General features: G+C 41.1%; 1 protein-coding gene across 1 annotated transcript; it reads left to right on the top strand.

Annotated features, from left to right (window-relative positions):
* Nucleotides 1-277: 277 nt before the first annotated feature.
* Nucleotides 278-25,487, top strand: LOC124151339. The gene is made up of 4 exons (XM_046523748.2): nt 278-424; nt 3,383-3,809; nt 9,679-9,689; nt 24,941-25,487. The coding sequence occupies exons 1-4, from the start codon at nt 382-384 to the stop codon at nt 25,366-25,368; spliced, it is 909 nt and encodes a 302-aa protein (XP_046379704.2). The 5' UTR covers nt 278-381; the 3' UTR covers nt 25,369-25,487.
* Nucleotides 25,488-27,046: the final 1,559 nt, after the last annotated feature.

Here is a 27,046-nt window from a genome sequence, read left to right as displayed (position 1 = left end):
CTACAAAAAAAGTTGTCATTGTTGTTGTGATGTTACTTTATGTTTCTAAAAAAACAAAACCAATATACCTAGCGTCTAAGGCTTGGCAGATATTTTCAAATTTGAAGAACTGCCGTGTACATTCTGATCTTAGTGATACGCAGAGACGTTATACAACAATAGAACAATAGTTCGAATGGCTTGTTTTTCAGTATCCCAATACGACCGCGTGTTTCAAATAAAACTGACTACTCATGTTACCTTTACTCGCTAATGTTGCAGCGATGTGAAACGTGGGGCCGAGGTGTGAACGACACATTGTGAAGTGCAGTCTTGAATTACATTTGACACCCATACTCAATATAAGCCCCAGTGTATGACGCAGTAGGTAACACTCTAGAGATGACTCGATGCTCTGTCTTCATTTTGCTGGTGACCCTTGTTGGTAAGTATAATATTACATCATTTCAGAATTTCTTTGATGATCTGGGCTAGAGGGATTGAAGTGAATGATCACTGCTTCGAAACACAATTTTTTCTCTGAAATGAACCGTCAAATGTATTTTCATAACACATTCTTACAGGACATCCAGTATGTCCAACTTACAACGAGTTACTTTTTTACTATAATCGGGGGGAAACTGGAACAGTTTGGCACAGTATTCCAGTTAGATCACGTCGTGTAATAATAGTTACATTACTGGGGGAGTAGGGTTCACTGTGACCCACACACCATCTGGACATACACGTGTATCCGTGCTTCTCATGTTACTAATTTTCTTTATTGTTACGTTCGGGCTATACAATTTGTCTTTGCTTCGTTTTGGTGTTTCCAACATCGACATTATTAATGTGTTTATGCTTGCTTCACGTTTCTTTATTTACTAATTTCTTTCATAAACCATGCGTTTCTATTATTAGTAGTAGATTGATACCCAAAGATTAATACATGATCTACCCCCACAAAAAACCTGTTTTGAAAGTTCTGGGACTGAGCAATTGATATAGGGGTGGGACGAGTGAGTGAGTATGGTTTTACCTCACATTTTAGCAATATTCCAGCAATATCACAGCGGGGGACACCAGAAATGGGCTTCACACATTGTACCCATGTCGGGAATCGAACTCGGGTCTTCGGCGTGACGAGCGAACGCTTTAACCACTAGGCTACCCGACCGCCCCAGGGGTGGGACGAAGGAAAGTGGGTGGCTGAAGGGAGTTTTGCAGGACTTGAAAGGAAACGAGCAATCTGTTTTCACAATACATTGTGTACGGCAAGCTGTCCTGATGTAATTATGATATAACATTCAGTTACCCAATCTCCCTACTTCATTTAATTTAAGAAATTTATTGGTGCTCAGGCCTTTCTGTTGGATGTCGGAGGGCGCGGCAATTTTCTCTTCGGCTGGGTATGGGAAATAATCCAAATTCATTCCGTGTGCACTTATTGGTTGTCAGCAACACAAAGTCCTTGTGGGATTCACTAAAATCGGCGGCCTGCGTCACCTTGGCTTTCTGCCTTCAAACGCTAAAAGCTAAAACGATTCATACCATCATATATGATTTCCCATACCCAGCCGAAGAGAAAACTGCCGCGCCTTGAAGAGTTCCATCTCACATCCAGCAGAAAGGCCTGAGCAACAATAAATTTCTTAAATTAAGCGGGGCGGTCGGGTAGCCTAGTGGTTAAAGCGTTCGCTCGTCACGCTGAAGACCCGGGTTCGATTCCCGACATGGGTACAATGTGTGAAGCCCATTTCTGGTGTCCCTCGCCGTGATATTGCTGGAATATTGCTAAAAGCGGCGTAAAACCATACTCGCTCGCTCGCTTAAATTAAGCTGAATCTTCGTTTGTATAAGTTATACAAACAAGTGATTTTTTCAGGTGCATAAGCATTAAATATACAAAAACAGTCCAGATATCTGTGCTTGTCAAAACTTCTTTATGTACACAAGATCTTTCGCCGCTCAACAGCTCTTCAGTTTAGGGAAAACGTAAACGTAGTCATAGGCGACGCACAGCAGCCGTATCTGTGGCGTCATAATGCCTATGACGTCACAGTTATACTCAAGAGTAACTTATACGAAGCACTAAACAGCCTAAAGTCTCATCCAAATGCTTACAAAATACAAGTACCATCAGTGTAACAAAATGTCACACACCTCGATGTGAAACTTGCCCCATATTAATTAAAGACTAAAAATTTCAATTTTGCGAAGATACATGTAAATTATTTACAGTCCAAAACAACATGAACTGCCGCAGTAAAAGTGTAAAATATGTTTTAACATGTGCGGGATGTGGTGAGCATTATATTGGACAAACTGGTATGTACACAGACAGCAGTTCGTGATCCAGATGCACGTTGTATAAATGTAAGCAAACAATTTGATGAATGCGGGAGTGGCAATTTTACTGTCCTTCCGTTTTATGAATTGTTTAACAATCTCAAACATTTCCAAATGGAAAAAAGAATAGATGTTCATTAGAAACCTAAACTTAATTCAAAAGTATAATTTTCAAAACCTCCTCATGAATCTCAATGTGTATGTGTGCACTCACACTATCATGTATTTACACACCCTCTATTGTCACGAACTGTTATGTCATAGATATAATGACGCCACGTATACTGCTGTTGCGCGTCGCACATGACTACACCTGAAGAGGGGCGGTCGGGTAGCCTAGTGGTTAGAGCGTTCGCTCGACACGCCAAAGGCCCGGGTTCTATTCCCGACATGGGTACAATGTGTGAAGCCCATTTCCGGTGTCCCCCGCCGTGATATTGCTGGAATATTGCTAAAAGCGGCGTAAAACCATACTCACTCACTCACTCACTACACCTGAAGAGCCGTTGAGCGGCAAAAGATCGTGTCTGCATAAAGGATTGTTGACAAGCTGGAATCATATAGATTATTCAAAGGGAACTGGGGGCACGGGTAGCCCAGTCGTCTAAGGCGCTGCGATTCGCTGTGCAGAGCAGCGTCCCTTTAAACGTATGATTGTGGGTTCGAATCCCAGTTCGCCCCGATTATGTTTCTAGGTTTGTCAGCACCATACCCGTGCTTGTGCTCACAACGGGCTTTTCTCCCACATTAAGCTGACACGCCGTGATATAACTGGAATAACGTTAACAGCGGCGTTAAACCAAACTCACTCACTCATGCAAATTGTGCGAATGGCGTGTGCTACCGGTAGAGCAGGTCATGCTTATTCTTTTCGATATACATTCCTTCCTCTATTACAATGTCGCATGAATAAAAAATAAATAAATTAATATTTAGTTTTTTTAAAGACAGAAGCGATAGTCTTTTATATGAGACGTTGTTGAAGGGGTTTACCAAATTAAAACTATTCACCTGCTGGTTGATTATTGAGTAACAATGAACACATTACTTTCAGCTGTGGGTGGCGAGAGTTTCTACCAGCTTGCCTTTTCAGCAGGCTTTAAGCGGGATGCTACCTTTGCTCAAGGACAAGCCATTGTCTACGAGCAGATCCTCCTCAACAATGGAAATGGCTACAACAGGACCATGGGCATATTTTATTGTCCCCAGAGTGGAGTGTATGCATTTCATTTCCATGTCATTTCTCAAAATGGTAAAGAGGCATACCTGCAGCTTCATCACAACCACAACAGAGTGGCGAGCGCCTATTGTCAACCACCTGGTCACACGGCTTCTGGGAACTCCGCTATCCTTCATCTGAAGACTGGCGACCAGGTGTGGGTGGAAGCAGCAAGGACTGCATATTTGCATGGGACTCCAGCCAACAGTTACACTACATTTTCTGGTTACCTCATCTCCCCTTCGTTCGATGTAAAACGTTAGTAGTCCAAGATGATGCTACAACATGTGCTCATTGTGTCCGAAATGTAGAAAGTGTATCACACAGAGCACACAACCATGTAAAGATCTTGAATCAGAGATACAATAAAGCATGATATGTGTGCGGCGTATGTTATTGCTAAAGTCTTCGGCCCGTGAAGATCCGGGGTAGAATAGGTCTTCAGCAACCCATGCTTGCCGTAAAAGGCGACTAACGGGATCGGGTGGTCAGACTCGCTGACTTGGTTGATGTATGTCATCGATCCCAATTGCGAAGATCGATGCTCATGTTATCAATCACTGGATTGTCTGGCCCAGACTCGATTATTTACAGACCGCTGACTTATAGCTCGAATATTGCTGACTGCGGCGTTAAACAACAAACAAACAAAGCTCAGGTCGTCAATGGTGAACGGAACACGACAGAGGGCCCAGGGAGTAAGTAGGGTTTAACGCCGCTTTGAACAGTGTTACAGTTATATCAAGGCATGAGAGCTTATGGTCAAAGGAATACCCGGAGTGATGCAGGTCTCCGACGATTACCACTTTGGTGAAATCCAGGAGCACGGGTGTGATGCTGAAAAACCTAGAAACAAAATAGGGACGAACCATGATGCGAAGCCAATATCATACGTTTGTGGCGTGCCAAAGGGATGCCACATTACACGGCGAGTTGCGGCACCTTAGACGACTGAGCCACCCGTGCCATCGACTGAGAGGAACAAATGTAGATAAACCCAATATACCATTAGGTTTATGTAAAGAATGTAAAAATTCTTATGTGAAAAAAGTGACGATGGGCGGGCTGATCGACGCCACCAATTAAGCGTGTTTTGATTATAAACAAGAAATTCGGTAAGTCAGCTGTACAAATTTCAACAGGAATTTTCGCTCGGAATCGAAACACACCATATTTAAAGTTTTAGAAAATGTTAGCTCCCAAAGCATGCAAAGTACGGCTTCGATTTTTGTTGTTTAACGCCGCACTCAGCAATAAACAAGAGAGAGAGAGAGAGAGTGAGAGAGAGGGCAATAAACAACAAACAAACAAATCATACAAAATGGCGGCCTTCAGTGAATTCAATCTGATCGATAATAAAGATATATATTGTAATAAAACGGGTCTGAAGCAAATGCATGTGATATGCGAGATGGGATTTGATTGGTCATAGAAGGGACATAGAAGAGACATAACCTGACATCATTTAATTTGAAAGTATACACAGTAACAAAAGTTTAGCAACACCCAAATCTTGAGCATACACATATTACATAGTCTGTATGATGAGGAATGACATTACAAGACATGTCACCATGACCTATACACGGGTGTAAGGCGTCATTCAAATTTGAAATTAAAGATTAGACATCTTCAGAAAGACCATGAAATCAAATAACCTCCAGTACACTTTGAATCTTGAAATTATAAAAGAGAGATGCTGTAGGATTGCCCTTGTTAACATCATAGCATGATAAGTAAGAATATCGTCCTATATATGTTTGCCTTTAATATACTAGTTCTTTCTCATGGAACTATTTTAGTACAAGAATACCCCCTGAGAGATGTACGCGATCTGAGGGTTCGCATACTATGGAAAACGCTTATGTGTGTGCGTGCGTGCGTCTGTTTATGCTAGATCGAGCTAATGCCAGTTTTATAGCACTCGCCCACTGAGATACCACGCCCCAGTTCAACATGGATACCCCACTCATACACCGTATGATTATTCTTAAGCGACCAGTGTGTGTGTGTGTGTGTCACATTCACACTGATGTGTCCTGGGGTTTGGGAATGACCTATTTGTCCTTGTCACATAAACTGGGATGCACACACTTTTTGCAGTGAACCATGCACACACGCTGACGAGAGAGAGAGAGAGAGAGAGAGAGAGAGAGAGAGAGAGAGAGAGAGAGAGAGAGAGAGAGAGAGAGAGAGAGCGTCAGTTATGTTCCACGTAGGAACTGGTCTTTTATAGTCAGTTAATGCCCTTGCATCGGGAAGATGGTTATGGATGGGAGTTGGAGTGGAATTAGAACATTGGGCGAGAGGGCGATTAGTTGGAGAAGATGGAGTGGGAGTGATGGGTGGCAACTGGGGAAGTGCGGATGGGTGGTAGATATAGAGTTAAAGCAAAAGTAAATGTATTCATCTCATCCAGGTCCACTATAGTGATAACACATATGTATACACATTGATCAAACAAATATATGATACATCACACAGAGAATTCTCTATTGCATACTACTGTTTAGCTCCATGTTGTTAAAACTATGTCAATTTCTAATTTATATAATCGACTGGTGGCCCCTTTACTCAACAGACTAAACAATGCAATGTACGTTAGTAAAGCATTACTCTAGGAAGCATAACTATACCAGAGTAACAAACAGATACAAAGCGTATTTCAACATATAACTACAGTCCGTTTGACTCCAAATGAGAACGATGAGTTGCAAAAGAACTCGAAATCCAGAAAAGAGTATGAAATATCAATACGGTACTTGACCATGATTACCCTGTACCCAACAAAATCTGAATTTTGTTTAATTTAACACCCATTTAATTTAAGTAATTTATTGTTGATCAGGCCTTCCTGTTGGACTATAAGTCAGATGGAACTCTTCAAGGCGCGGCAATTTTCTCTTCGGCTGGGTATGGGAAATAATCCAAATTCATTCCGTGTGCACTTATTGGTTGTCAGCAACACAAAGTCCTTGTGGGATTCACCAAAAATCGGCGGCCTGCGTCACCTTGGCTTTCTGCCTTCAAACGCTAAAAGCTTAAACGCCTTCATGCATTCTTATATATATATATATATATATATATATATATATATATATATATATATATATATATATATAAACAATGGATTTCTTCAGGTGTATAAGCATAGGAGTCCAATTCAGGAGTTCAGGGGTCCAGATATTTGTGCTTTAATCTCCTTTATGTACACAAGATCTTTTGCCACTCAACGTCTGTTCTGGTCTAATGAAAACTTTAACGTAGTACAACGTCAGTAGTCCTAGATGATGTTACCACATCGTAGTGCTCGAAAAGAAGAAATTGTATTACACAATTGTACATTTTATGATTCAGAGATACAATAAAGCATTATATATATTCTTAAAAAAAGAAACGCAAAGCCAGATTTGAGTGAGGAGCCGTACAAGGTTTTGAGCCAAACTGTTGTGGAGAGAACACTTGGTGATTGTAGTCATCTCAGTTATCGGTACATAGGAAAAGTCCAAGGTGAAGGTCAGCTACCATCTATAACAGGTATGTCCGCCGTTGGATTCGAGAGCGGCCTGACATCTCCTGCCCATGGAAGAGACGAGTATGCGAATCACATCCTGGGGAATGGTAGCCCTTGATTTCGATTTCGATGTGAATGCAGACATCAATTGACTGTTTCCATCTGCTTACGGAAACAATATGCTATCATTGATCACACTTCTAAAATGCAGTTGAAAGCTGAAGCTTTTGTCTTTACTTCTAACATGGCATGATATATGGGTGGCCACCAAGTGGAATAGGCTGCTGCTGCGATTCTTCTTCTGACAGTACCACGCTAGTGCATGTGAGTGAGTGAGTGAGTGAGTGAGTTTGGTTTTACGCCGCTTTTAGCAATATTCCAGCAATGTCACGGCGGGTGACACTAGAAATGGGCTTCACACATGATACCCATGTCGGGAATCCAACCCGGGTCTTCGGCGTGACGAGCGAACGCTTTAACCTGTAAGCTACCCGACCGCCCCACCACAGATAAGAGTACGATTTACATATGCTGCAGCGATTCTTTTTCTGACAGTACCACGCTGGTGCAGGTGAGTGAGTGAGTGAGTTTGGTTTACGCCGCTTTTAGCAATATTCCAGCCAAATCACGGCGGGGGACACCAGAGATGGGCTTCACACATTGTACCCATGTCGGGAATCGAACCCGGGTCTACGGCGTGACGAGCGAACGCTTTAACCACTAGGCTACCCGACCGCCCCTGGTGCAGGTGATTTGCATGATATAGTATGTATACTGTTAAAAGCGACCTTGTTTACTCATTAATTCATTGTCATTGGGATGGTGAGGTTATGAATATTGTACGTGCGAATCATCTGTTTATCATTTCCATAAGCTTTAAATTACCGAGATTGACACACGAAAACTTGAGATATCGACTGCTCGAAGCGGACGTAAAAGGGTCCTTGATAGCCGCAACAGTCACACCGCAATGCAACTGAATGAAGTGAATCATATATTCTTTTATTAGTCATCTCAAAGTCGACATATACACATAGGCAAACGTAACTATCATTATGTTTATCGATAATCCATCCATCCATCCATCCATCCACCCATCCACACCAACACCCACACCCACACCAACACCCACACACACACATTGATACATTGATACATTGACCCAAATACACAATTAGTTTGAATGGACATCTATAATTGTGATTTCTGAAAGTACATGTATATATTACATAGTCTATGTGATGAGGAATGACATTACAAGACATGTCACAATGACCTATACAAGGATGCAAGGCGGCTTCAAGTTTGAAATTAAAGATGAGACATCTTCAGAAAGACCATGAAGTTAATAGAAACAGAATCACCGTCAATCTTGGATTGGAATAAAGCGACACGACCCTTTCCATATCCAATAGAAATCTCTGCATTAAGCAGAGTCGATTGACGATTGCGACTATATCATGAACATGTGGTTTTAAATCACTATCAAACAGTAATGATACCAGGTGTTCGCGAAAAGATGAGCGTATGCTGCCCCGACGGTGGCACCAGTCACAAACACATGCAAAGACAAGTCAACATTTCACCTAAAAAGACAGGGGAACATATGCTACAAGTCAAAATAGGGAATTGCATTGGGCATGATTTTTGTCACTAATGCGTCAAATTTGTAAAGCTTTACTGAGGCCTTGAATGTTGTAACCTTGATCAAACAACTTCTGAGCAAGAGTCGTATGGCGCTCTTTGAAATCTTGGTAGAAAGAGCACGCTCGACTGTATCTCAATAGTTGTGAAATGTAAACACCAAAGGCTGGAACTGCTGGAATATTGCTCGACATGAAGGGAAAGTTGACTGTTGGAAAGTTGAAGTAGGAACGCAGGAACATTGCTGAGTGTGGCATTAAACAAGGCAGACAGACAGAAAGGTCTACGTTGGGATAACGGACTTGGGCAACAACCGATTACGATCAGTATGAAATAACCATCCATATCTAACTGGGTAATTTCATGCAGTATGACACATGTTTTTATTTATTCAAACACATTGTAATGTGTCCATATTTAATTATCTGTGTAAATTAATTGCAAAACTATCCATTTGAAAATATAGGACTGCACTTGTTCAGTTGAGGTGTTCTCCCCACCAGCTTAAAAATGAGACTGGAAAATATAAAAAGGACATCGCATGAGTAAGGTTTTACGCCGCTTTTAGCAATATTCCAGCAATATCACGGCGGGGGACACCACAAATGGGCTTCACACATTGTACCCATGTCGGGAATCGAACCCGGGTCTTCGGCGTGACGAGCGAACGCTTTAACCACTCGACCGACCCCATATAAAAAGGAACTCAAACTTCACAAATTGTAGTGTGTAGACAACATATTGTCAAAGATGATTATGGGTTTCACTAAAGGGGTAAACGTCTAATACCTCCATCACTTCGAGCTATCCTCCCTGGGCTGACATAAGTATTCTAACTGAAGTAAATGTTTTTAAGGCCGCAAATAGCAATTTACCAGCATTACCACGGGGATCGCATGAGAGTAAAGAAACATATGGAAGTGAGAAAATCGTGAGATAAATGATTTATAAGTGTGGCCACTCCTGTTGGCAGTTTTGGTGCATGTAATCACACACTCTTTAATCTGATCACACCTCCGGATCTTTGAGGATGCATTGTTTCAAAACCCAAGTTGAAATGAATAAACTGTAACACTTAGTATAGGCGTCTGTATAGGCGTCTGTTCTAGCCCAGAGAGCACGTGAGGAGAAGCATCTCTATGACAAGCGTTAACAGTAAATGAGTTTGCTGTGTAAAGCCACACTCAGCAATATTCAAAGTCAAGTCAAAGTCAAAATTAGTTTATTTGTGTGTAGGCCTTTGGCCCATATACAAGAAAATGCAGTGCCAATAATACAATGTGAAGCACATTACATAGATTTTCAGAGACTTCATGTCTTTGTTTATACGCATAATAAACCAAATATTGCAGACGTTTTAATAACTCATCCTGAGTTGTACACAATAACTTTTTGAATTTATATATTGTTGGAAACTTTCAATACAATTCTTGCAAATAAACTTTACGAAGCTCAGTATAATGTTTACAGATCAATACGAAATGATTTTCATCTGCAACAGACATATTGCAAACAGGACACATACGTAAACATGATTCAATAGATTGCCATCTACCCTCGTTCTGTCGTAAAAAGGTAAAACGTTACATCTTAATTTAATAAAAACACTGCGTACATGTTTGCCATTGTAAATGCTCAAATATCTTTCAGGTTGAAACAGTGTTTTATATTCTTTATACATCATATATCGGGTACTACTGTTGAGTGTTGACATCCAGTTTTGACGAAATTCATCTACAAGACACGTTTTAAGAACCCCAATGAAAGCTTTATTGTTCCCAACAGACTGGTTTAACCATACACATCCCAAACCATGCGAACTGTTTTTGTTATGAACAGATGCTACCCAAGTATTACGACCAATGTTGTCGAAATACATCAACATGTTATATATACTGAGTCAAATTAAAAACTTCACATTTTAAAAAGTAATCCCATATATGATATACAACGGACAAATGTATCAGAGAAGGTAATTTTTAATCATTAATGTCCAAAGAAGGATTTTAATTAACGGTGGTAACCATAATTTGTTCCAAGCACCTACGGTATTCGGTAATAACATCAACAGTTTAAATCATAAGTCCCCAGCACGAGAATCTGATGGCAAACAAGATCAGTAGCGTGTATGACCACCATGTGCGTTGACAACTGCCACACAACGCCTCCGCATGGACCTTGTGATGCTTGTGAACACATGATTGGGAAGACGACGCCATTGTTGCTGCAAAATGGTGCCAAGATCTTGCAAATTCTATGGTTGGTTCTGGAGAGTGCGCAGACTTCTGCCAAGAGCACTCCCAGACGTGTTCGATGGGATTGAGGTTGGGAGACCTTGACGGCCAGTCCATGACGTTGACTCCCGCATTCTGATGGAAATTCCTTGTCAAAATTGCTGTGTTGGGTCTGGCATTTTCGTGTTGGAAGATCAAACCGGGTCCATGTGCTGCCATAAAATGCAGAATTTCTGGTGCCAGTACCTGGTCGCGGTAAGCAGCAGCGTTAAGTTGCCACGGATGACAAGAAGCCTGGAACGTGCATTGCATAGAAAGCACCCCACACCATGACACTTCCGCCTCAAAAGCTGTCACCTTCCTGTACACAACACTGGGCGAAACGTTCATGACGGCGCCTCCACACCCTCGCCCTACCATCAGCAAATCGACGATTAAATCGGGATTCATCACTGAAGACGACTTGATTCCAATTCCTCTGAGGCCATCGTAAGTGTCGCTGTGCCAACACCGTCGTGCTTGAAGGTGAGCAGTTCTCAGACGGTTTCGAACAGTTTGCGCACTCAGTCTACCCCTTAACAGTTCATTTCTGGTTGATGTAGCCGTCAAAAATCGGTTACGGAGGTTACGTAAGACAATCTGACGATCCTCTGCATGTGACGTCACACGTAGTCGACCTGGCCGAGGGCGATCAGCGGTGGTACCCGTTTGCTGTAGACGCGTCTGTAAATCATAAACAGTCCGTCGACTACAACCCATCGTCCTTGCGGCTTCAGCTGCGGACGTTGCCTTCTGCAACATGCCAATTGCACCTTCACGTTGCACATTTGAAAGGCGTGGCATGACAAATGGCCGTAAAGACTTTTGTTTTCTTGTGTTTTTCTTGTTTGTTAATGACTGCTAACAAGTATGGCTGAAAACAGGTGCGGTATTATGGCCACGTGACCAGTTGCACGTGAAAAACCACTTTTGCCACTATAGTGCTGTGCACATAATTTTGATCGATTCACCTGCACAAAACGGGTGTTATCTGAAGACAATACGTGGCCATTACTGTTTAAATACACAATAAGGGCACACAATGATAACTGGTCAAAATGTTAACATTTTAGGATTGTGAATTTTTTAATTTGGTGCAGTTTACTTTTCTTGGGATACGCCCTTCATGCATTCGGGTTAATTTTAACCAATACTTTATAATGCGGACCTGCGCATTGACATAAAGCGGGTAGCGACAACATTCACCATAGACAATGGCATTTGGCGTTTGTTGCCAAAAGATTAACTCGTTCTAATTGATCATACCACTGGTAACCCCATACTTCTGACCCATATAAAAGTATTGGTAATACCTGTGTATCAAATATTTTGAAATATACTTTTGGATCAATCATTCCTATTTTATTCAAATTTATATTTATTTCCATCAAAGTCGGTTTTCCACGATCTGCTAGATCAGCAATACACTTTGTCATCTTGAAAGTTGAAGAAAATATTACACCTAAGTACCTATAGCTGTTAACTATGGGCAGAGGGATGTCTTTGTATGTCCATTTCTTCTTGGCATATAAGGCGCCTCCCCTTCTGAAAACAACTTTAGATCTGCCCAATTGGAAAGTCTGTTATTGATAACACCTGTATATATCTTGCTTATAACACTTAATAGTGAAATTCCCCTGTAGTTGTCTGGAATCTTCATATCTCCCTTCTTATGTAGCGGTACTATAATAGACTGGGTCCAAACTGAAGGAAATATAGAGTAGTAGATCTTATTAAAGAGGCAAATAAAAAAAGGCATAAAACTGTCTGATGTACTTTTTAACATTTCAATCAAAATCTCATCTATACCCGCGGATTTGCCATTTTGTATATGATGAAGACCCTTTTCTATTTCTTCCTCTGTTATAGGCGATTCTAGTATAATATCATCAATTTCATCTAAAGGCGGGTCTTCAATGTGATTGTCATGGGGGGTTTATACTGTCGGACTGAAACATATCACTGAAATATCTAAAACCACATATTCTGACTGATAGTGTTAAAATGACGGGGTGCTGTAGATATACCCCTAAGTACCCTCCAAAATCTAGCAGGGTTATTTGTTGTTTGTTTTAACATATCTGCTTTTTTTACTTGATAAGCTTGTTTTGTCTGCCTACAAATGCTCTTGTATTTATTTATTTCAACACAATAAAGACGCTTATTTTGAACAGATTTGCTTTTCCGAAAGTGTCTTAAAGTCTTGCGAGTTCGATACTTTGCTCGCTTACAGTGAATATAAAAAAAGCCACTAGAAGCGCCTGTAAATTTACGCTTTCTCATACATTCGGCTGCTGTTAAAACGACCTGGATATATGACTCGAGAGCGCGATCGATGCTTATATCCACGAGCTGTGTTGCTGCTAACAAAGATATTGGGAGGCACAGTGGATATTTTCGATATATGCATTAGCTAGAGTTAGATTCCAGGCGTATTTGTAATTATCACTACATACATCTGAATGTTGCTGATTATACATTTTCAGTTGCTTTTCTTGATGTATGAGAGACATTTCTAATGGCATATGATCCGATTCAACCCTGTCGTTTACATACAATGATCCCACTAGCTGAAAAGCATCAACTCCAGCGATAAAATAATAATTTACACTTGAACCCTGCTCAGATATAAAGGTAAATTCTCCGTCGGCGTCCCCAGACACTCGACCGTTAAGAATATATATATTAAAAGTATAACACAAGTTAAGCAATATTCTTCCAAATCTATTGGTAACATTGTCACTTGACTTGCGATTTTTAAGTGGTACCGGTTCCTCTTGAGGAAAAACGTTACCGGTAAAGTCAGATAAATTCGCAGGCGGGTTGTAACTTTGTCCATCTCTGGCGTTCAGATCACCGGTGATAATCACGTAACAGTCAGCTAAGATATCTGGGTTCTCAACCAGCCACTGTTCAAGGAGTTCAATACCATTACCTTTTCCACTTGATGTACAGTATGTTGACCCCTCTGGTGGTACGTACATACCTATCAAGAAAATATCCTTTTTGCTTGCAGTACCCGTTTAGATATTCTTAGAGCAACAGAATTGTCAATACCAAGCATTACCTGTGTGCACAATGCATCTAATGACTTATTAACAAAAACATACATACCGCCTAACAGTCGTCCATGACGGGCAGTTTTATGTGCCTTTGCTAAATAAGGGGTATTTTCTGATAAATGTGGAATTGATAATAATTTATCGCTGAACGTTTCCAGTAAATACACAATATCAAACTCTGATAAATATTTCAGAAATTACAATCATCGAGTTTAGATGATATCCCGTTAATATTCCAGGATAGAACTTTCAGGTTATGAGTGAGTAAACACTCATCTGCTAAGAGATTGTTAAGGATTGGTGCGGAAGGATGCTCTGGGCCAGGACCACACCCCTATTTAGGAGCGTCACCGTTATTCATATTCAAGCTATATGGTCTGCAAATAATTGAATCTGGCTCTCTGACATGGTTGATGCAAGTCATCTTATCCCAATTGCATAGATCAGTGGTACATTTGATGGACCCAGCAATCTTTTTCTCTTTGTAAGGTGTTTTTGTAGCTTTGGAATCCAGTACAAACGAGGAACGAACATGCATTTGGGTTTTAGAGTCAAGACAAACGTTGATAGTTAATCGAATCTGGCTCTCTGACATTGTTGATGCATGACATTGTATCCCAATTGCATCGATCGGTGCTCGTGATGTCAATCACTGGACTGCCTCTTAGAAGTAGTAGTAGTAGTAGTAATAGTAGTGGTAGTAGTAGTAGTAGTAAAAGGTCGTTAAAACAGTAACGTGTCTTGAAACAATATTGTTTCATTTTCATTTCAAACGTGAATGTCACTTCGCCAAGTGTTAAAGCCATGATACACAAGGTGAGAACAGTCAGTGGAGCAGACTGTGTTGTAACATGATGACAGATTATACATTTGAAACGTTCGTGATATCCGTGTTTACTCCAGCTGTGTAGGGGTGTGCCTGCTGCTCCCACCTCTGTGTTACACTTTGTACTGCTTCGTTGCATTTGGAAATAACATCCACCATATCAGGCTCTCCCATCTTTGAAACGACCAGGAAAGCTGTCAATGTGATGTGCTTCTACCGATCAATTCAAATGTCATGTAGATTGTACAGAACCCTTCCAGCATTTAACATATTGTTTTCTCAGTAAACTTCAGAAGATACTTGTATGATAGCCACGCTGAATGATAAATGTCAAATGAATTAAGGAATGAATGCAGCTTTCGTAATGCAGGATAAAATAGGATTGGATATGTCAACAGGTGTCGGAGTCAAGCCAAACGTTGATAGTACTGATGGTTGGGGCAGATTTCTTTCTCATCTAACACGCTGGCTTCGTATTTTATATTATTACAATTAATTGATGCTTTCACATACTTTTCAAATAAGAAGGAGATACTCGGGAATAACTTTAAATTTAAAAAATAGTAAGAGATATTAGTTTGTAGCAATAGTAAATGGGAACACATAACGACTGATCTGTAAGTATGACAGGAGATGTTATGACCGCCAGCGATGGGAAATTTGAAAGTTGACGTTTTTGGACCAGCAGTGCGTAATACCATCACGATTTGTCAAACCTTCATTCACTCGACGAGGCATATAATGCGCACGAGTCTCCCATTGACGATTTGAGGGAGTCTGTCCCTCTCCGTTTTCAGCGACTGGCCAAGTTCAGACAACGTGGTCGGAGGCCTTTGACCTTTACGCATACGTCTCTCTATCATGTCCCAGACGAGTTCAATTGGGGAAATGTCTGGGCTCATTGCTGGCCGTGGCATTGTATGGATGTTGTGCTGCTAGAGCATTGAAGATTCTTGCATGGGCGTTGTCATCCTGAAAGCCAAAACGTCGACCCACCCGATTTGCAAACGGGGACAAGAGAGAATGTCAGTATGTTGCCCCAAAAGCACCGTCCAGTGACCTTTGTTGCACAGTATGGGTTCCATCATTCATAGTGATGCCACATCATACCTTAATCGATCCACCGCCAACTCGGTTATGATGCCACAGGTTGACATTGACTTGACGTTCATTTCCACGTCGCCAGACACGACCACGCCTATCAAGTGTATCGGGGCTCATCTGGAAGCATGACATATGTTTCGACAGTGTGTACATCATTGACATCTGTTGGCAATATGACGATTACTAAGGGGCGGCACGACACACTCAAGGAGTTGACCTGCATGTAGACGATTTCTAATCGTCAACCCCGTAACTAAAAGTCCTGAACCCTGATGAAAGGTTGAAGCAATTTAATTCGCCTTTAAGCTCATTTTCGTAGACCCTGGTTTCGGATATATTGATCCTGTACTTTTCTCGTGTAACCTTTGACGCCCTGGGCGTGGTCGATGGACAATATTTCTCTTTTTTGGTACCTGTTCCACAGTCTCCTAATCACAGACAGAAACATTGAACGTATTGGCCACTGCACGCTGTCGTATTTCAGTTTGCATCGGAAAGATCCGGGATAGAATAGGTCTTAAGCAACCCATGCTTGCCGTAAAAGGCAACTATGCTTGTCATAGGAGGCAACTAACGGGATCGGGTGGTCAGGCTCTCTGACTTGATTGATACATATCATCGATCCCAATCGCGTGAATCGATGCTCATGATATCAATCACTGGATGGTCTGGTCCAGACTCGATTATTTACAGACCGCCGTCATGTAGCTGGAATTGGAGTGCGGCGTAAAACAACAAACAAACAAACATCGTGCCAATAGCCCAAAGACGCTCCGCGGGTTTCATACACAAAGAATGAATGAAATCAAGTAAATCACAATGGTATGACAAGCAGAATCAATAAGCTTGACAGAAATAATTGTCCAGTGAGATTAAATGACCTCCCTTGAAAGTGTCAAAACAAGAGTTTGCCACTAACGTGGCTGTATTTAAAATTGTTAAATAGCAAAAGGCACAAGTTCAGCATGTACCTGACAGACTTTCAAAGTTTGATGAAAAAATATTGAACGGTTTCTGAGTTATGCTCCGGAAACGAAACGTGACAGACGGACGGACGGACGGACGGACCGACGGACGGAGCCCGTTTCTATATCCCACGCCAACTTTGTTGGGCGGGGGATAATAAAGGAATAAAGGTTTATGTCACTCATATTTTTTCTTTTTTAGTTTTTGCATACTAACACTACCACATCTTGATTTGACTTAACCTTAAAGACTATATACGTATCATAAAAGTTTAAGCAAACTTCTGCTAAATCCTACGCGTTTTCTGAGATACAGAAAAATGGTACCTTTAACACCACCCGCATGCTGTGAAGAATTACTATCGAATTCGTGTGATTTTGTGTAAATTTCAAAGTTTTCATCGGGCGTAAATGGCAAAATAGTGATGAAAATGACATCGATCACTGAAAGTCAGTCATGACAGCACATGTTGGTGAAAACAGTATGTCGTGCTCTACTGGTAGCATACGGCACCCACAAAAATGTTCATTTAAAAAAGGGTAATCGTTTGTTGTCTGTTGTCCACACCGCGATGTCCAGCCATAGGGCAGCGGCTTAAAAGCAATCGAGTCTGGACCAGACAATCTAGTGATCAGCATCACCAAGCATGACCACGCGACGATGGGTAAAACATATTTTAACTTTCAAAGTCGGAAACATAATTTACAAAATAGTTTGAGACTGTCTCTTTGTCTGTGACATGAAATGGCGGGAGTTGCTCACCTTTGTTTCACGAATCGATCAGTTCAGTGTTTCAGTTTTACATCTTTACAGAGAAACTTGTGACTATTGTTAAAGTGAAATTTGTGTTTGAATTGAAGCATGAAGACTGACGAAACATCGCAACTCACTCGCTGCAAACAGTATTGATTTTTCGCGAGTCACCAGCTACTGTGCCGAGGAGCGATAAATGTTCTTGTTTTCGATACAGACAAAATAGTAAAATAACATAACTTAATTGAATATTTTACGTTTAATCATCATTTGAAACAGAGTGGATGTGTCGAATTCCCCTAAAACGAGGGGAATAGAGGCCATTCCCTTACTCGGGTCATATAATACGCATTTCCACATACATCTATGGTAAAGTAAACCATATGTTGGTTTCAGCTGTGAGAGGTAAACCTGTATACCAGCTTGCCTTTTCAACTGGTCTGAGGCATGACGCTTTCCCGTCACCAAGTCCTTCGGAACAGCAACATCTTCCTGAACGTTGGCAACGCATATAACACAGACACGGGAATATTCAAATGTCCTCAGAGTGGGATCTACATCTTCCAAGTCCACGCTCTGTCTCAGAATGGTAAAGAAGTTTCTCATTGCGCCATCGTTCTCAGATCTACAGTGAGTGAGTGAGTATTATGGTTTTACGCCGCTTTTAGCAATATTCCAGCAATATCACGGCGGGGGACACCAGAAATGGGCTTCACACATTGTACCCGTGTCGGGAATCGAACCCGGGTCTTCGGCGTGACGAGCGAACGCTTTAACCACTAGGCTACGCGACCGCCCCCTTTTCTACAGTGAACTTTGTCAGATACTGCGTGGCATAAGGGTGTAATACAATAATATAACTCCAGTCCTTCCATTTTCTTGTTGTTTATGTAAAAGATGGACTACAGTTGCTCTCAACCTATATCTATAACACACTTATATTTAAAAGATCCCGATTAGAATTGATCTTCAGCAACCCATTCCAGTCGAAAGAGGCGACTAGCAGGATCGGGTGTCAGACTCGCTGACTTAGTTGGTGCATGTCATCGTATCCCAATTGTGGGGATCGATGATCATGTAATGTCTTGTCAAGAGTCGATTGTGTACAGGCCACCGTCATATAACTGGAATAACTGGCGTTAAACAAACAAACAAACAAACACGAATAACGTAAATGGTGAATGAATCCATGATAAGCCATACAAAATACAGCCATCCATGTGTTTGCCACATGACAACATCTTAAATGGTTACATGGAAACGAAAACGTTGAATTACTAACATCTTAAATATACACCAACAGAACAACTGATTCCACTGAAAACATTTAACTTCTACCAAGTACATCCTGTGCTATGAACATATATAGTAACTAAGACCCCTGCCAACACGTGAATATTAAACTTGACATTAGATTGGACTACTTGTTCATCAACTAACTGATCATGTGTCAAAAGAATTATAGGTAAGTGAGGATAATTCTATGCATTGAAGTACCAACTTTCGCTCTATAAAATCGTTTACAAAACGTACGACCTTTAACAAGCAGGAACAAAAAGCAGGTGAGGAATATAATATGCTTCGTTGTCAAAAATCGTTTACAAAACGTACGACCTTTAACAAGCAGGAACAAAAAGCAGGTGAGGAATATAATATGCTTGTCAGGTTATTTCGTCTACCGTACGTGTGTATTGCGAAGTAAAGTTCGAAATCAATAAAGTGCATCTGTGGTAATGGGTTTGTCACATACGCGTGCACTAGTACTGTTGGTGTGCTTTACATATGTGCAGTGTGAACGGCAACTGATGCTATCTCATATTCTATGGACCTTTGAACAAATTATTATGGGTGCTATGTTTTTGAACTGATATGTAACATGTGCTACATCCAAGCTATTTTATATTTTATCACTAACGTGTTGACGTGTATTTACCAAATACTACACTCCTTCCCTTCAGATGATTTCCGAATAAGTGACTGACTGGGTTTCATGTGAGGAAGCGAACTAGGTGTTGTTGCGACGAGCTTTAAAGCTGAATATTTACATTACGACTGTTTATCAGTGCGATGCGTATTGAACTGTCATTTCAAAACCACTCCATGAACGACATTCCTTTCCGATACAGATGACATCAAGAAGTACACACGGATGCAAATGCAATATTCTTATCCTGATTATAAAGCGACAAAACCCTTACCATTTCTAATAGAAATCTCTGCATAAAGCAGAGTCGATTGTGCGATTCCGACTATATCATGAACATGTGTTTACGAATCTTTATCAAATAGTAATGATACCAGGTGTTCGCGAAAAGGTGAGCGTATCCTGCCCCATCGGTGTCACCCGTTACACACGGAAGTGTTTTCGGACTTTTAAAGATACAAATATTGCCTCTGGTTTCAGGTTGTAGAAGTAAAACATTAATATTTACGTAACACGATTAAACACAATTTACATGAAAAAACGACCGTATTGGGCGGAATATAATGATGGGACGTTAAAATTTAATTCATTCACTCATACTTGAAGAAATGCATTACGTTTATCTTCACATTGCAAAACCCATAAAAACAAGTCAGCCGTATACTGAATTCAGCATATTTATATAGTTTCCATTTTTTATCAGAAACACTTAGCCAAGGGTAGTTTATCCAGGTTTTCCTTCACACGCAAAGTGATTTTTATGTTTATGTTAATTTTTCTCACTCACTCAAACAATCACTTTAATACAGTCATGGGTCTTCTGGCTGGACTTATATCTGTTTTTGCATCTGCATTTTAATCAGAAGAAGAAAATGACATGACGATATTCGTGTGTCATGGTCAGGATATTTCGATATTCTTTGCGTGCAACGAAATCAAGAACCGACATAGATCTTCGTTAGTCAGTAGCATCTTTTGTGACGCTCTGAGTGAGTGAGTTAGTTGGGTTTAACGCCGCTCTCAACAGTATTCCAGTTATATCACGGCGTGTCAGCTTAATGTGGGAGGAAAGCCCGAAGTGATGCAGGTCTCAGACGTTTACCACTTGGTGACACCCACGAGCGCGGGTATGGTGCTGACAAACCTAGGAACAGTCGGGGTGAACCTGGATTCGAACCCACAATCATATGTTTCTGTCGTGCCAAAGGGACGCAACTCTGCACAGCGAATGACGACGTATCAGACGACTGGGCCACCCGTGCCTCACTATAAGCTCTGCCGCAACAGATACAGTATACCTGCATATGTATGTGCGTGGATGACGGTTCTTATGTCAGATCGTGTGAACACACTCTGTTGTCAGCATGTTTTATTAGAAGAGGTAGGCGATCATACGACATGATAAAGTACCATGCATCCATCAAATATAATGTCAGATATCCTCTAAACAATATGAATATCATATGCTCATCAAATCTGTTTTATTCAGATCTTTAGCACTACATCTGGAAGCAGGTTTAATCATTGCATTAAAAAAAAACAAATTAACCGTTTCTATCAAATTTAAAACAGAAATCAAATTTTATTAAAAGTAAAAAAGAGTTATTACAAAGTCATATTTCAATATACAGTACAATATATTAATCGTCGGACCATGATAGAAAAAAGTTTGAAATGATATGAAAGGTCAAGGCGTTTCACAGAAGGCGTATTTCTGTTTCCTTGTTTGTCAGTAACAATCAGTCAGGCATAGTTTAGCGAGGTCTCCCTACAAAAAAAGTTGTCATTGTTGTTGTGATGTTACATTATGGTTCTAAAAAAACAAAAACAATATACCTAGCGTCTAAGGCTCGGCAGATATTTCCAAATTTGACGAACTGCCGTGTACATTCTTATTTCAGTGATACGCAGACACGTGATACAACAATAGAACAACAGTTAGACTGGCTTGTTTTTGAGTATCCCAATACGACTGCGTGTTTCAAATAAAACTGAATACTCATGTTATCTTTACTCGCCATATGTTGCAGCGATTGTGAAACGTGCGGCCGAGGTGTGAACGACACAGTGTGAAGTGCTATTTTCCACTTTGAAGGTTATAGATTCTTGATTACATTTGACACCCATACTCAATATAAGCCCCAGTGTATGACGCGGTAGGTAACACTCTAGAGATGACTCGATGTTCTATCTTCATTTTGCTGGTGACCCTTGTAGGTTAGTATAATGTTACATCATTTCACAATTTCTTTGCTGATCTAAACCTCTTGGTTAGAGGGGTTGAGGTGAATGGTCATTGCTTCAAAACACATTTTTTTCTCTGAAATGAACCGTGAAATGTATTTTCACAACACATTCTTACAGGACATCCAACATGTCCAACTTACAACGGGTTACCTTTCACTATAATCCGGGAGAAACTGGAACAGTTTGGCACAGTATTCCAGTTGTATCACGGCATGTCATAATAGTTACATTACGGGGAGAGTAGGGTTCACTGTGACCCACACATCGTACAGACATACACGTGTATCGAATCCGTGCTTCTCATGTGACTATTTGTCTGTATTGTTACCTTGGGGCTATACAATTTGTCTTTGCTTCGTTTCGGTGTTTTAAACAACGACATTATTAATGAGTTTACATGATCTACCCCCACAAAAACCTGTGTTGAATTCTCTGGGACTGACCAATTGATATAGGGATGGGAAGAAGGAAAGTGGGTGGCTGAAGAGAGTTTTGCAGGACTTGAAAGGAGCCGAGCAATCTATTTTCACAATACATTCTGTACGGCAAGCTGTCCTGATGTAATTATGATATAACCTTTTTCGGAAAAAACATTCAGTTACCCAATCTCCCTACTTCATTTAATTTAAGAAATTTATTGGTGCTCAGGCCTTTCTGTTGGATGTCAGACGGCGCGGCAATTTTCTCTTCGGCTGGGTATGGGAAATAATATATGAAGGTATGAAGGTATGAAGCGTTTTAACTTTAGCGTTTGAAGGCAGAAAGCCAAGGTGATGCAGGCCGCCGATTATTGTGAATCCCACAAGGACGTTGTTGTGCTGACAACCAATAAGTGCACACTGAATGAATTTGGATTATTTCCCACACCCAGGCAGGTGCATAAGCATTAAATATACAAAAACAGTCCAGATATCTGTGTTTGTCAAAACTACTTTATGCACACAAGATCTTTCACCGCTCAACAGCTCTACAGGTTAGGGAAAACGTAAACGTAGTCATAGGCGATGCACAGCAGCAGTATCTGTGGCGTCATAATGCCTATGACGTCACAGTTATACTCCAGAGTAACTTATACGAAGCACTAAACAGCCTAAATTCTCATCCAAATGCATACAAAATACAAGTACCATCAGTGTAACAGAATGTCACACACCCCGATGTGAAAATTGCCCAATAATAATTAAAGACTGAAAATTTCAATTTTGCGAAGATACATGTAAATTATTTACAGTCCAAAACAACATGAACTGCCGCAGTAAAGGTGTTATATATGTTTTACCATGTGCGGGATGTGGTGAGCATTATATTGGACAAACTGGTATGTGTACAGACAGCAATTCGTGATCCAAATGTAAGTTGTATAAATGTAAGCAAACAAATTGATGAATGCGGTAGTGGCAATTTTACTGTACAACGTGTATTTGCGCATTTACACCATAATGTACCACTCTATTGTCACTAACTGTTACGTCATAGGCATTATGACGCCACAAATACTGCTGTTGTTCGTCGCCCATGACTACGTTAAAGTTTTTATTACACCTCGTGTGGGCATAAAGGAGTTTTGACAAGTTGGAAATATATATATATTGTTCACAGGGTACTTTAACATTATTACTCCTGTCCCCTCCCTCCTCAAATCGATAGCGCATATGTTACACAGTCGTGTTGTCAGAAGATAAGGAGTCATCGTTATCTATCAGTGCGTGAGAGCCGCGTGTGTACTTCATTGCCATCAAGTGTGCTTCGTGATTGTTGCCTCCTCTGTGCGTCAGTTGCGGGAAACACCTGTCACATCAGACATCACACTTTCTCAACGACCACTGGTAATATGAAGATACGCTTCTACCAACCGCGAAAAAAGATGACATTCATGTCCGTCAAGTGTATTATTCCCTAATAGCGCTACATTTTTTATGAGTTTTAGTCTCGTTTTTTTTTTTTTGCCCATGTATGCCCCATTTGCAGTTGGCTGTACATATGTTATAGCTTGCGTGTGTGCATACACCACAACTCTATGGTTGAGCTTTTCATGCGAATCAAAATCTTCCTCTAGTGTTATTTTCACCCACAATATCATTTTCACAACATGTCACAGGGTGTGTGACATATGCATTTATGATCCTGCATTTTCAAATGCATGCCTAAATCGTGCAGAACCAGATGCAGGCCTACCATGATCCTATATTGCACTGACACCTATTTGCTATATAAACATCCCTGTTAGTAACACTTTCGGAGATGAGCTGATTCTGTACCTCCACTTGGTGGACGGTCCTTGCTGATAAATGTAATTCAATTCAAAATGTGCTGCGAACATGCATAAGTCATTTCCATTTACGATATGTCGCTTTATCCGTTCCTGACGTGTTCCTTGTTGGTATTTTGTATCGGAAACGTGGTTTACATAACATCTTGTGTCTTCACAGATTTACTAAAACTTCATTTAAACGGAGTCGGTGTTTCTGCTGGTGGACTGAAGTTCCCGCGTTTCATCATAAGATCAGAACCATTGACCTGTGCTACAAGTGCAAAACGAACATACTTATTAAAAGAGTCGCCGTTGCATGGCAGGAGTACTGTTGTGCGACTTCAGGCAATACGTACTTCCTTTTTCACGCAAATTTGGGGGCATGGGGGCCAAGTCGTCTAAGGCGCCGCGATTCGCTGTGCAGAGTTGCGTCCATTGGGCAGACCAGAAACCTATGATTGGGTTCGAATCGCGGTTGGCCACGATTATGTTTCTAGGTGTCTCAGCACCATACCCGTGCTCGTGGGTTTCACCGAAGAGGTAAACGTCTGAGACCTGCATCACATCGGGCTTTCCTCCCACATTAAGCTGAAACACCGTGATATAACTCACTCACTCATGCAAATTGTGCGAATGGCGGGTGCTACCGGTAGAGCAGGTCATGCTTATCCTTTTCGGTATACATTCCTTCCTCTATTACAATGTCGCATGAATAAAAAAAAAATTAATATTTAGTTTTTTTATATGTGACGGTGTTGAAAGGGTTTACCAAATTAAAACTATTCACCTGCTGGTTGATTATTAGTAACAATGAACACATTACTTTCAGCTGTGGGTGGTGAGAGCTTCTACCAGCTTGCCTTTTCAGCAGGCATTAGGCGCGATGTTACCTTTGCTCAAGGACAAGCCATTGTCTACGAGCAGATCCTCCTCAACACTGGAAACGTCTATAACAGGACAATGGGCATATTTTATTGTCCCCAGAGTGGAGTGTACGCATTTCATTTCCATGCTATTTCTCAAAGTGGTAAAGAGGCATACCTGCAGCTCCATCACAACCACAACAAAGTGGCGAGCGCCTATTGTCAACGAACTGGTTACACGGGTTCTGGGAACTCCATTATCCTTCATCTGAAGACTGGCGACCAGGTGTGGGTGGAAGCAGCAAGGACTGCATATTTGCATGGGACTCCAGCCAACAGTTACAATACATTTTCTGGTTACCTCATCTCCCCTTCGTTCGATGTAAAACGTTAGTAGTCCAAGATGATGCTACAACATGTGCTCATTGTGTCCGAAATGTCGAAAGTGTATCACACAGAGCACACAACCATGTAAAGATCTTGAATCAGAGATACAATAAAGCATGATATGTGTGCGGCGTATGTTATTGCTAAGGTCTTCGGCCCGTGAAGATCCGGGGTAGAATAGGTCTTCAGCAACCCATGCTTGCCGTAAAAGGCGACTAACGGGATCGGGTGGTCAGGCTCGCTGACTTGGTTGATGCGTGTCATCGTTGTCAATGGCGAACGGAACACAACAGAGGGCCCAGTGAGTAAGTTGGGTTTAACGCCGCTTTGAACAGTATTCCAGTTATATCAAGGCGTTTCAGCGTATTGTGAAAGGAATACCCGGAGTGATGCAGGCCTCCGACGATTACCACTTTGGTGAAATCCAGGAGCACGGGTGTGTTGCTGAAAAACCTAGAAACAAAATAGGGACGAACCGTGACGCGAAGCCAAAATCATACGTTTGTGGCGTGCCAAAGGGATGCCACATTACACGGCGAGTTGCCGCTCCTTAGACGACTGAGCCACCAGTGCCATCGACTGAGAGGAACAAATGTAGATAAACTCAATATACCATTAGGTTTATGTAAAGAATGTAAAAATTCTTATGTGAAAAAAGTGACGATGGGCGGGCTGATCGACGCCACCAATTAAGCGTGTTTTGATTATAAACAAGAAATTCGGTAAGTCAGCGGTACAAATTTCAACAGGAATTTTCGCTCGGAATCGAAAAACACCATATTTACAATTTTAGAAAATGCTAGCTCCCAAAGCATGCAAAGTACGGCTTCGATTTTTGTTGTTTAACGCCGCACTATGCAATAAACAACAAACAAACAAATCATACAAAATGGCGGCCTTCAGTGAATTCAATCTGATCGATAATCAAAATATATATTGTAATAAAACGGGTCTGAAGCAAATGCATGTGATATGCGAGATGGAATTTGATTGGTCATAGAAGGGACATAGAAGAGACATAACCTGACATCATTTAATTTGAAAGTATACACAGTAACAAAAGTTTAGCAACACCCAAATCTTGAGCATATACATATCACATAGTCTGTATGATGAGGAATGACATTACAAGACATGTCACCATGACCTATACACGGGTGTAAGGCGTCATTCAAGTTTGAAATTAAAGATTAGACATATTCAGAAAGACCATGAAGTCAAGTAACCTCCAGTACACCTTGAATCTTGAAATTATAAAAGAGAGATGCTGTAGGATTGCCCTTGTTAACATCATAGCATGATAAGTAAGAATATCGTCCTATAAATGTTTGCCTTTAATATACTAGTTCTTTATCATGGAACTATTTTAGTACAAGAATACCTCCTGAGAGATGTACGCTATCTGAGGGTTCGCATACTATGGAAAACGCTTATGTGTGTGCGTGCGTGCGTGCGTGCGTGCGTGCGTGCGTGCGTGCGTGCGGGCGTCTGTTTATGCTAGACCGAGCTAATGCCAGTTTTATAGCACTCGCCCACTGAGATACCACGCCCCAGTTCAACATGGATACCCCACTCATACACCGTATGATTATTCTCAAGCGACCAGTGTGTGTGTGTGTGTCACGTTCACACTGATGTGTCCTGGGTTTTGTCCTTGTCACATAAACTGGGATGCACACACTTTT

This window comes from Haliotis rufescens, unplaced genomic scaffold (assembly GCF_023055435.1).
Source record: "Haliotis rufescens isolate VD_foot unplaced genomic scaffold, xgHalRufe1.0.p SCAF_6, whole genome shotgun sequence".
NCBI lineage: Eukaryota > Metazoa > Mollusca > Gastropoda > Lepetellida > Haliotidae > Haliotis > Haliotis rufescens.
Note: the sequence above shows the minus strand (reverse complement) of the source record. Positions and strands in the feature narration are given on the sequence as shown.

Excerpts from the sequence above, each read along its gene's own strand:
- LOC124151339 (XM_046523748.2), top strand. The coding sequence starts at position 382 with ATGACTCGATGCTCTGTCTTCATTTTGCTGGTGACCCTTGTTG. Across the intron at positions 425-3,382 it reads TTTGCTGGTGACCCTTGTTG|CTGTGGGTGGCGAGAGTTTC; the intron begins GTAAGTATAATA and ends CATTACTTTCAG.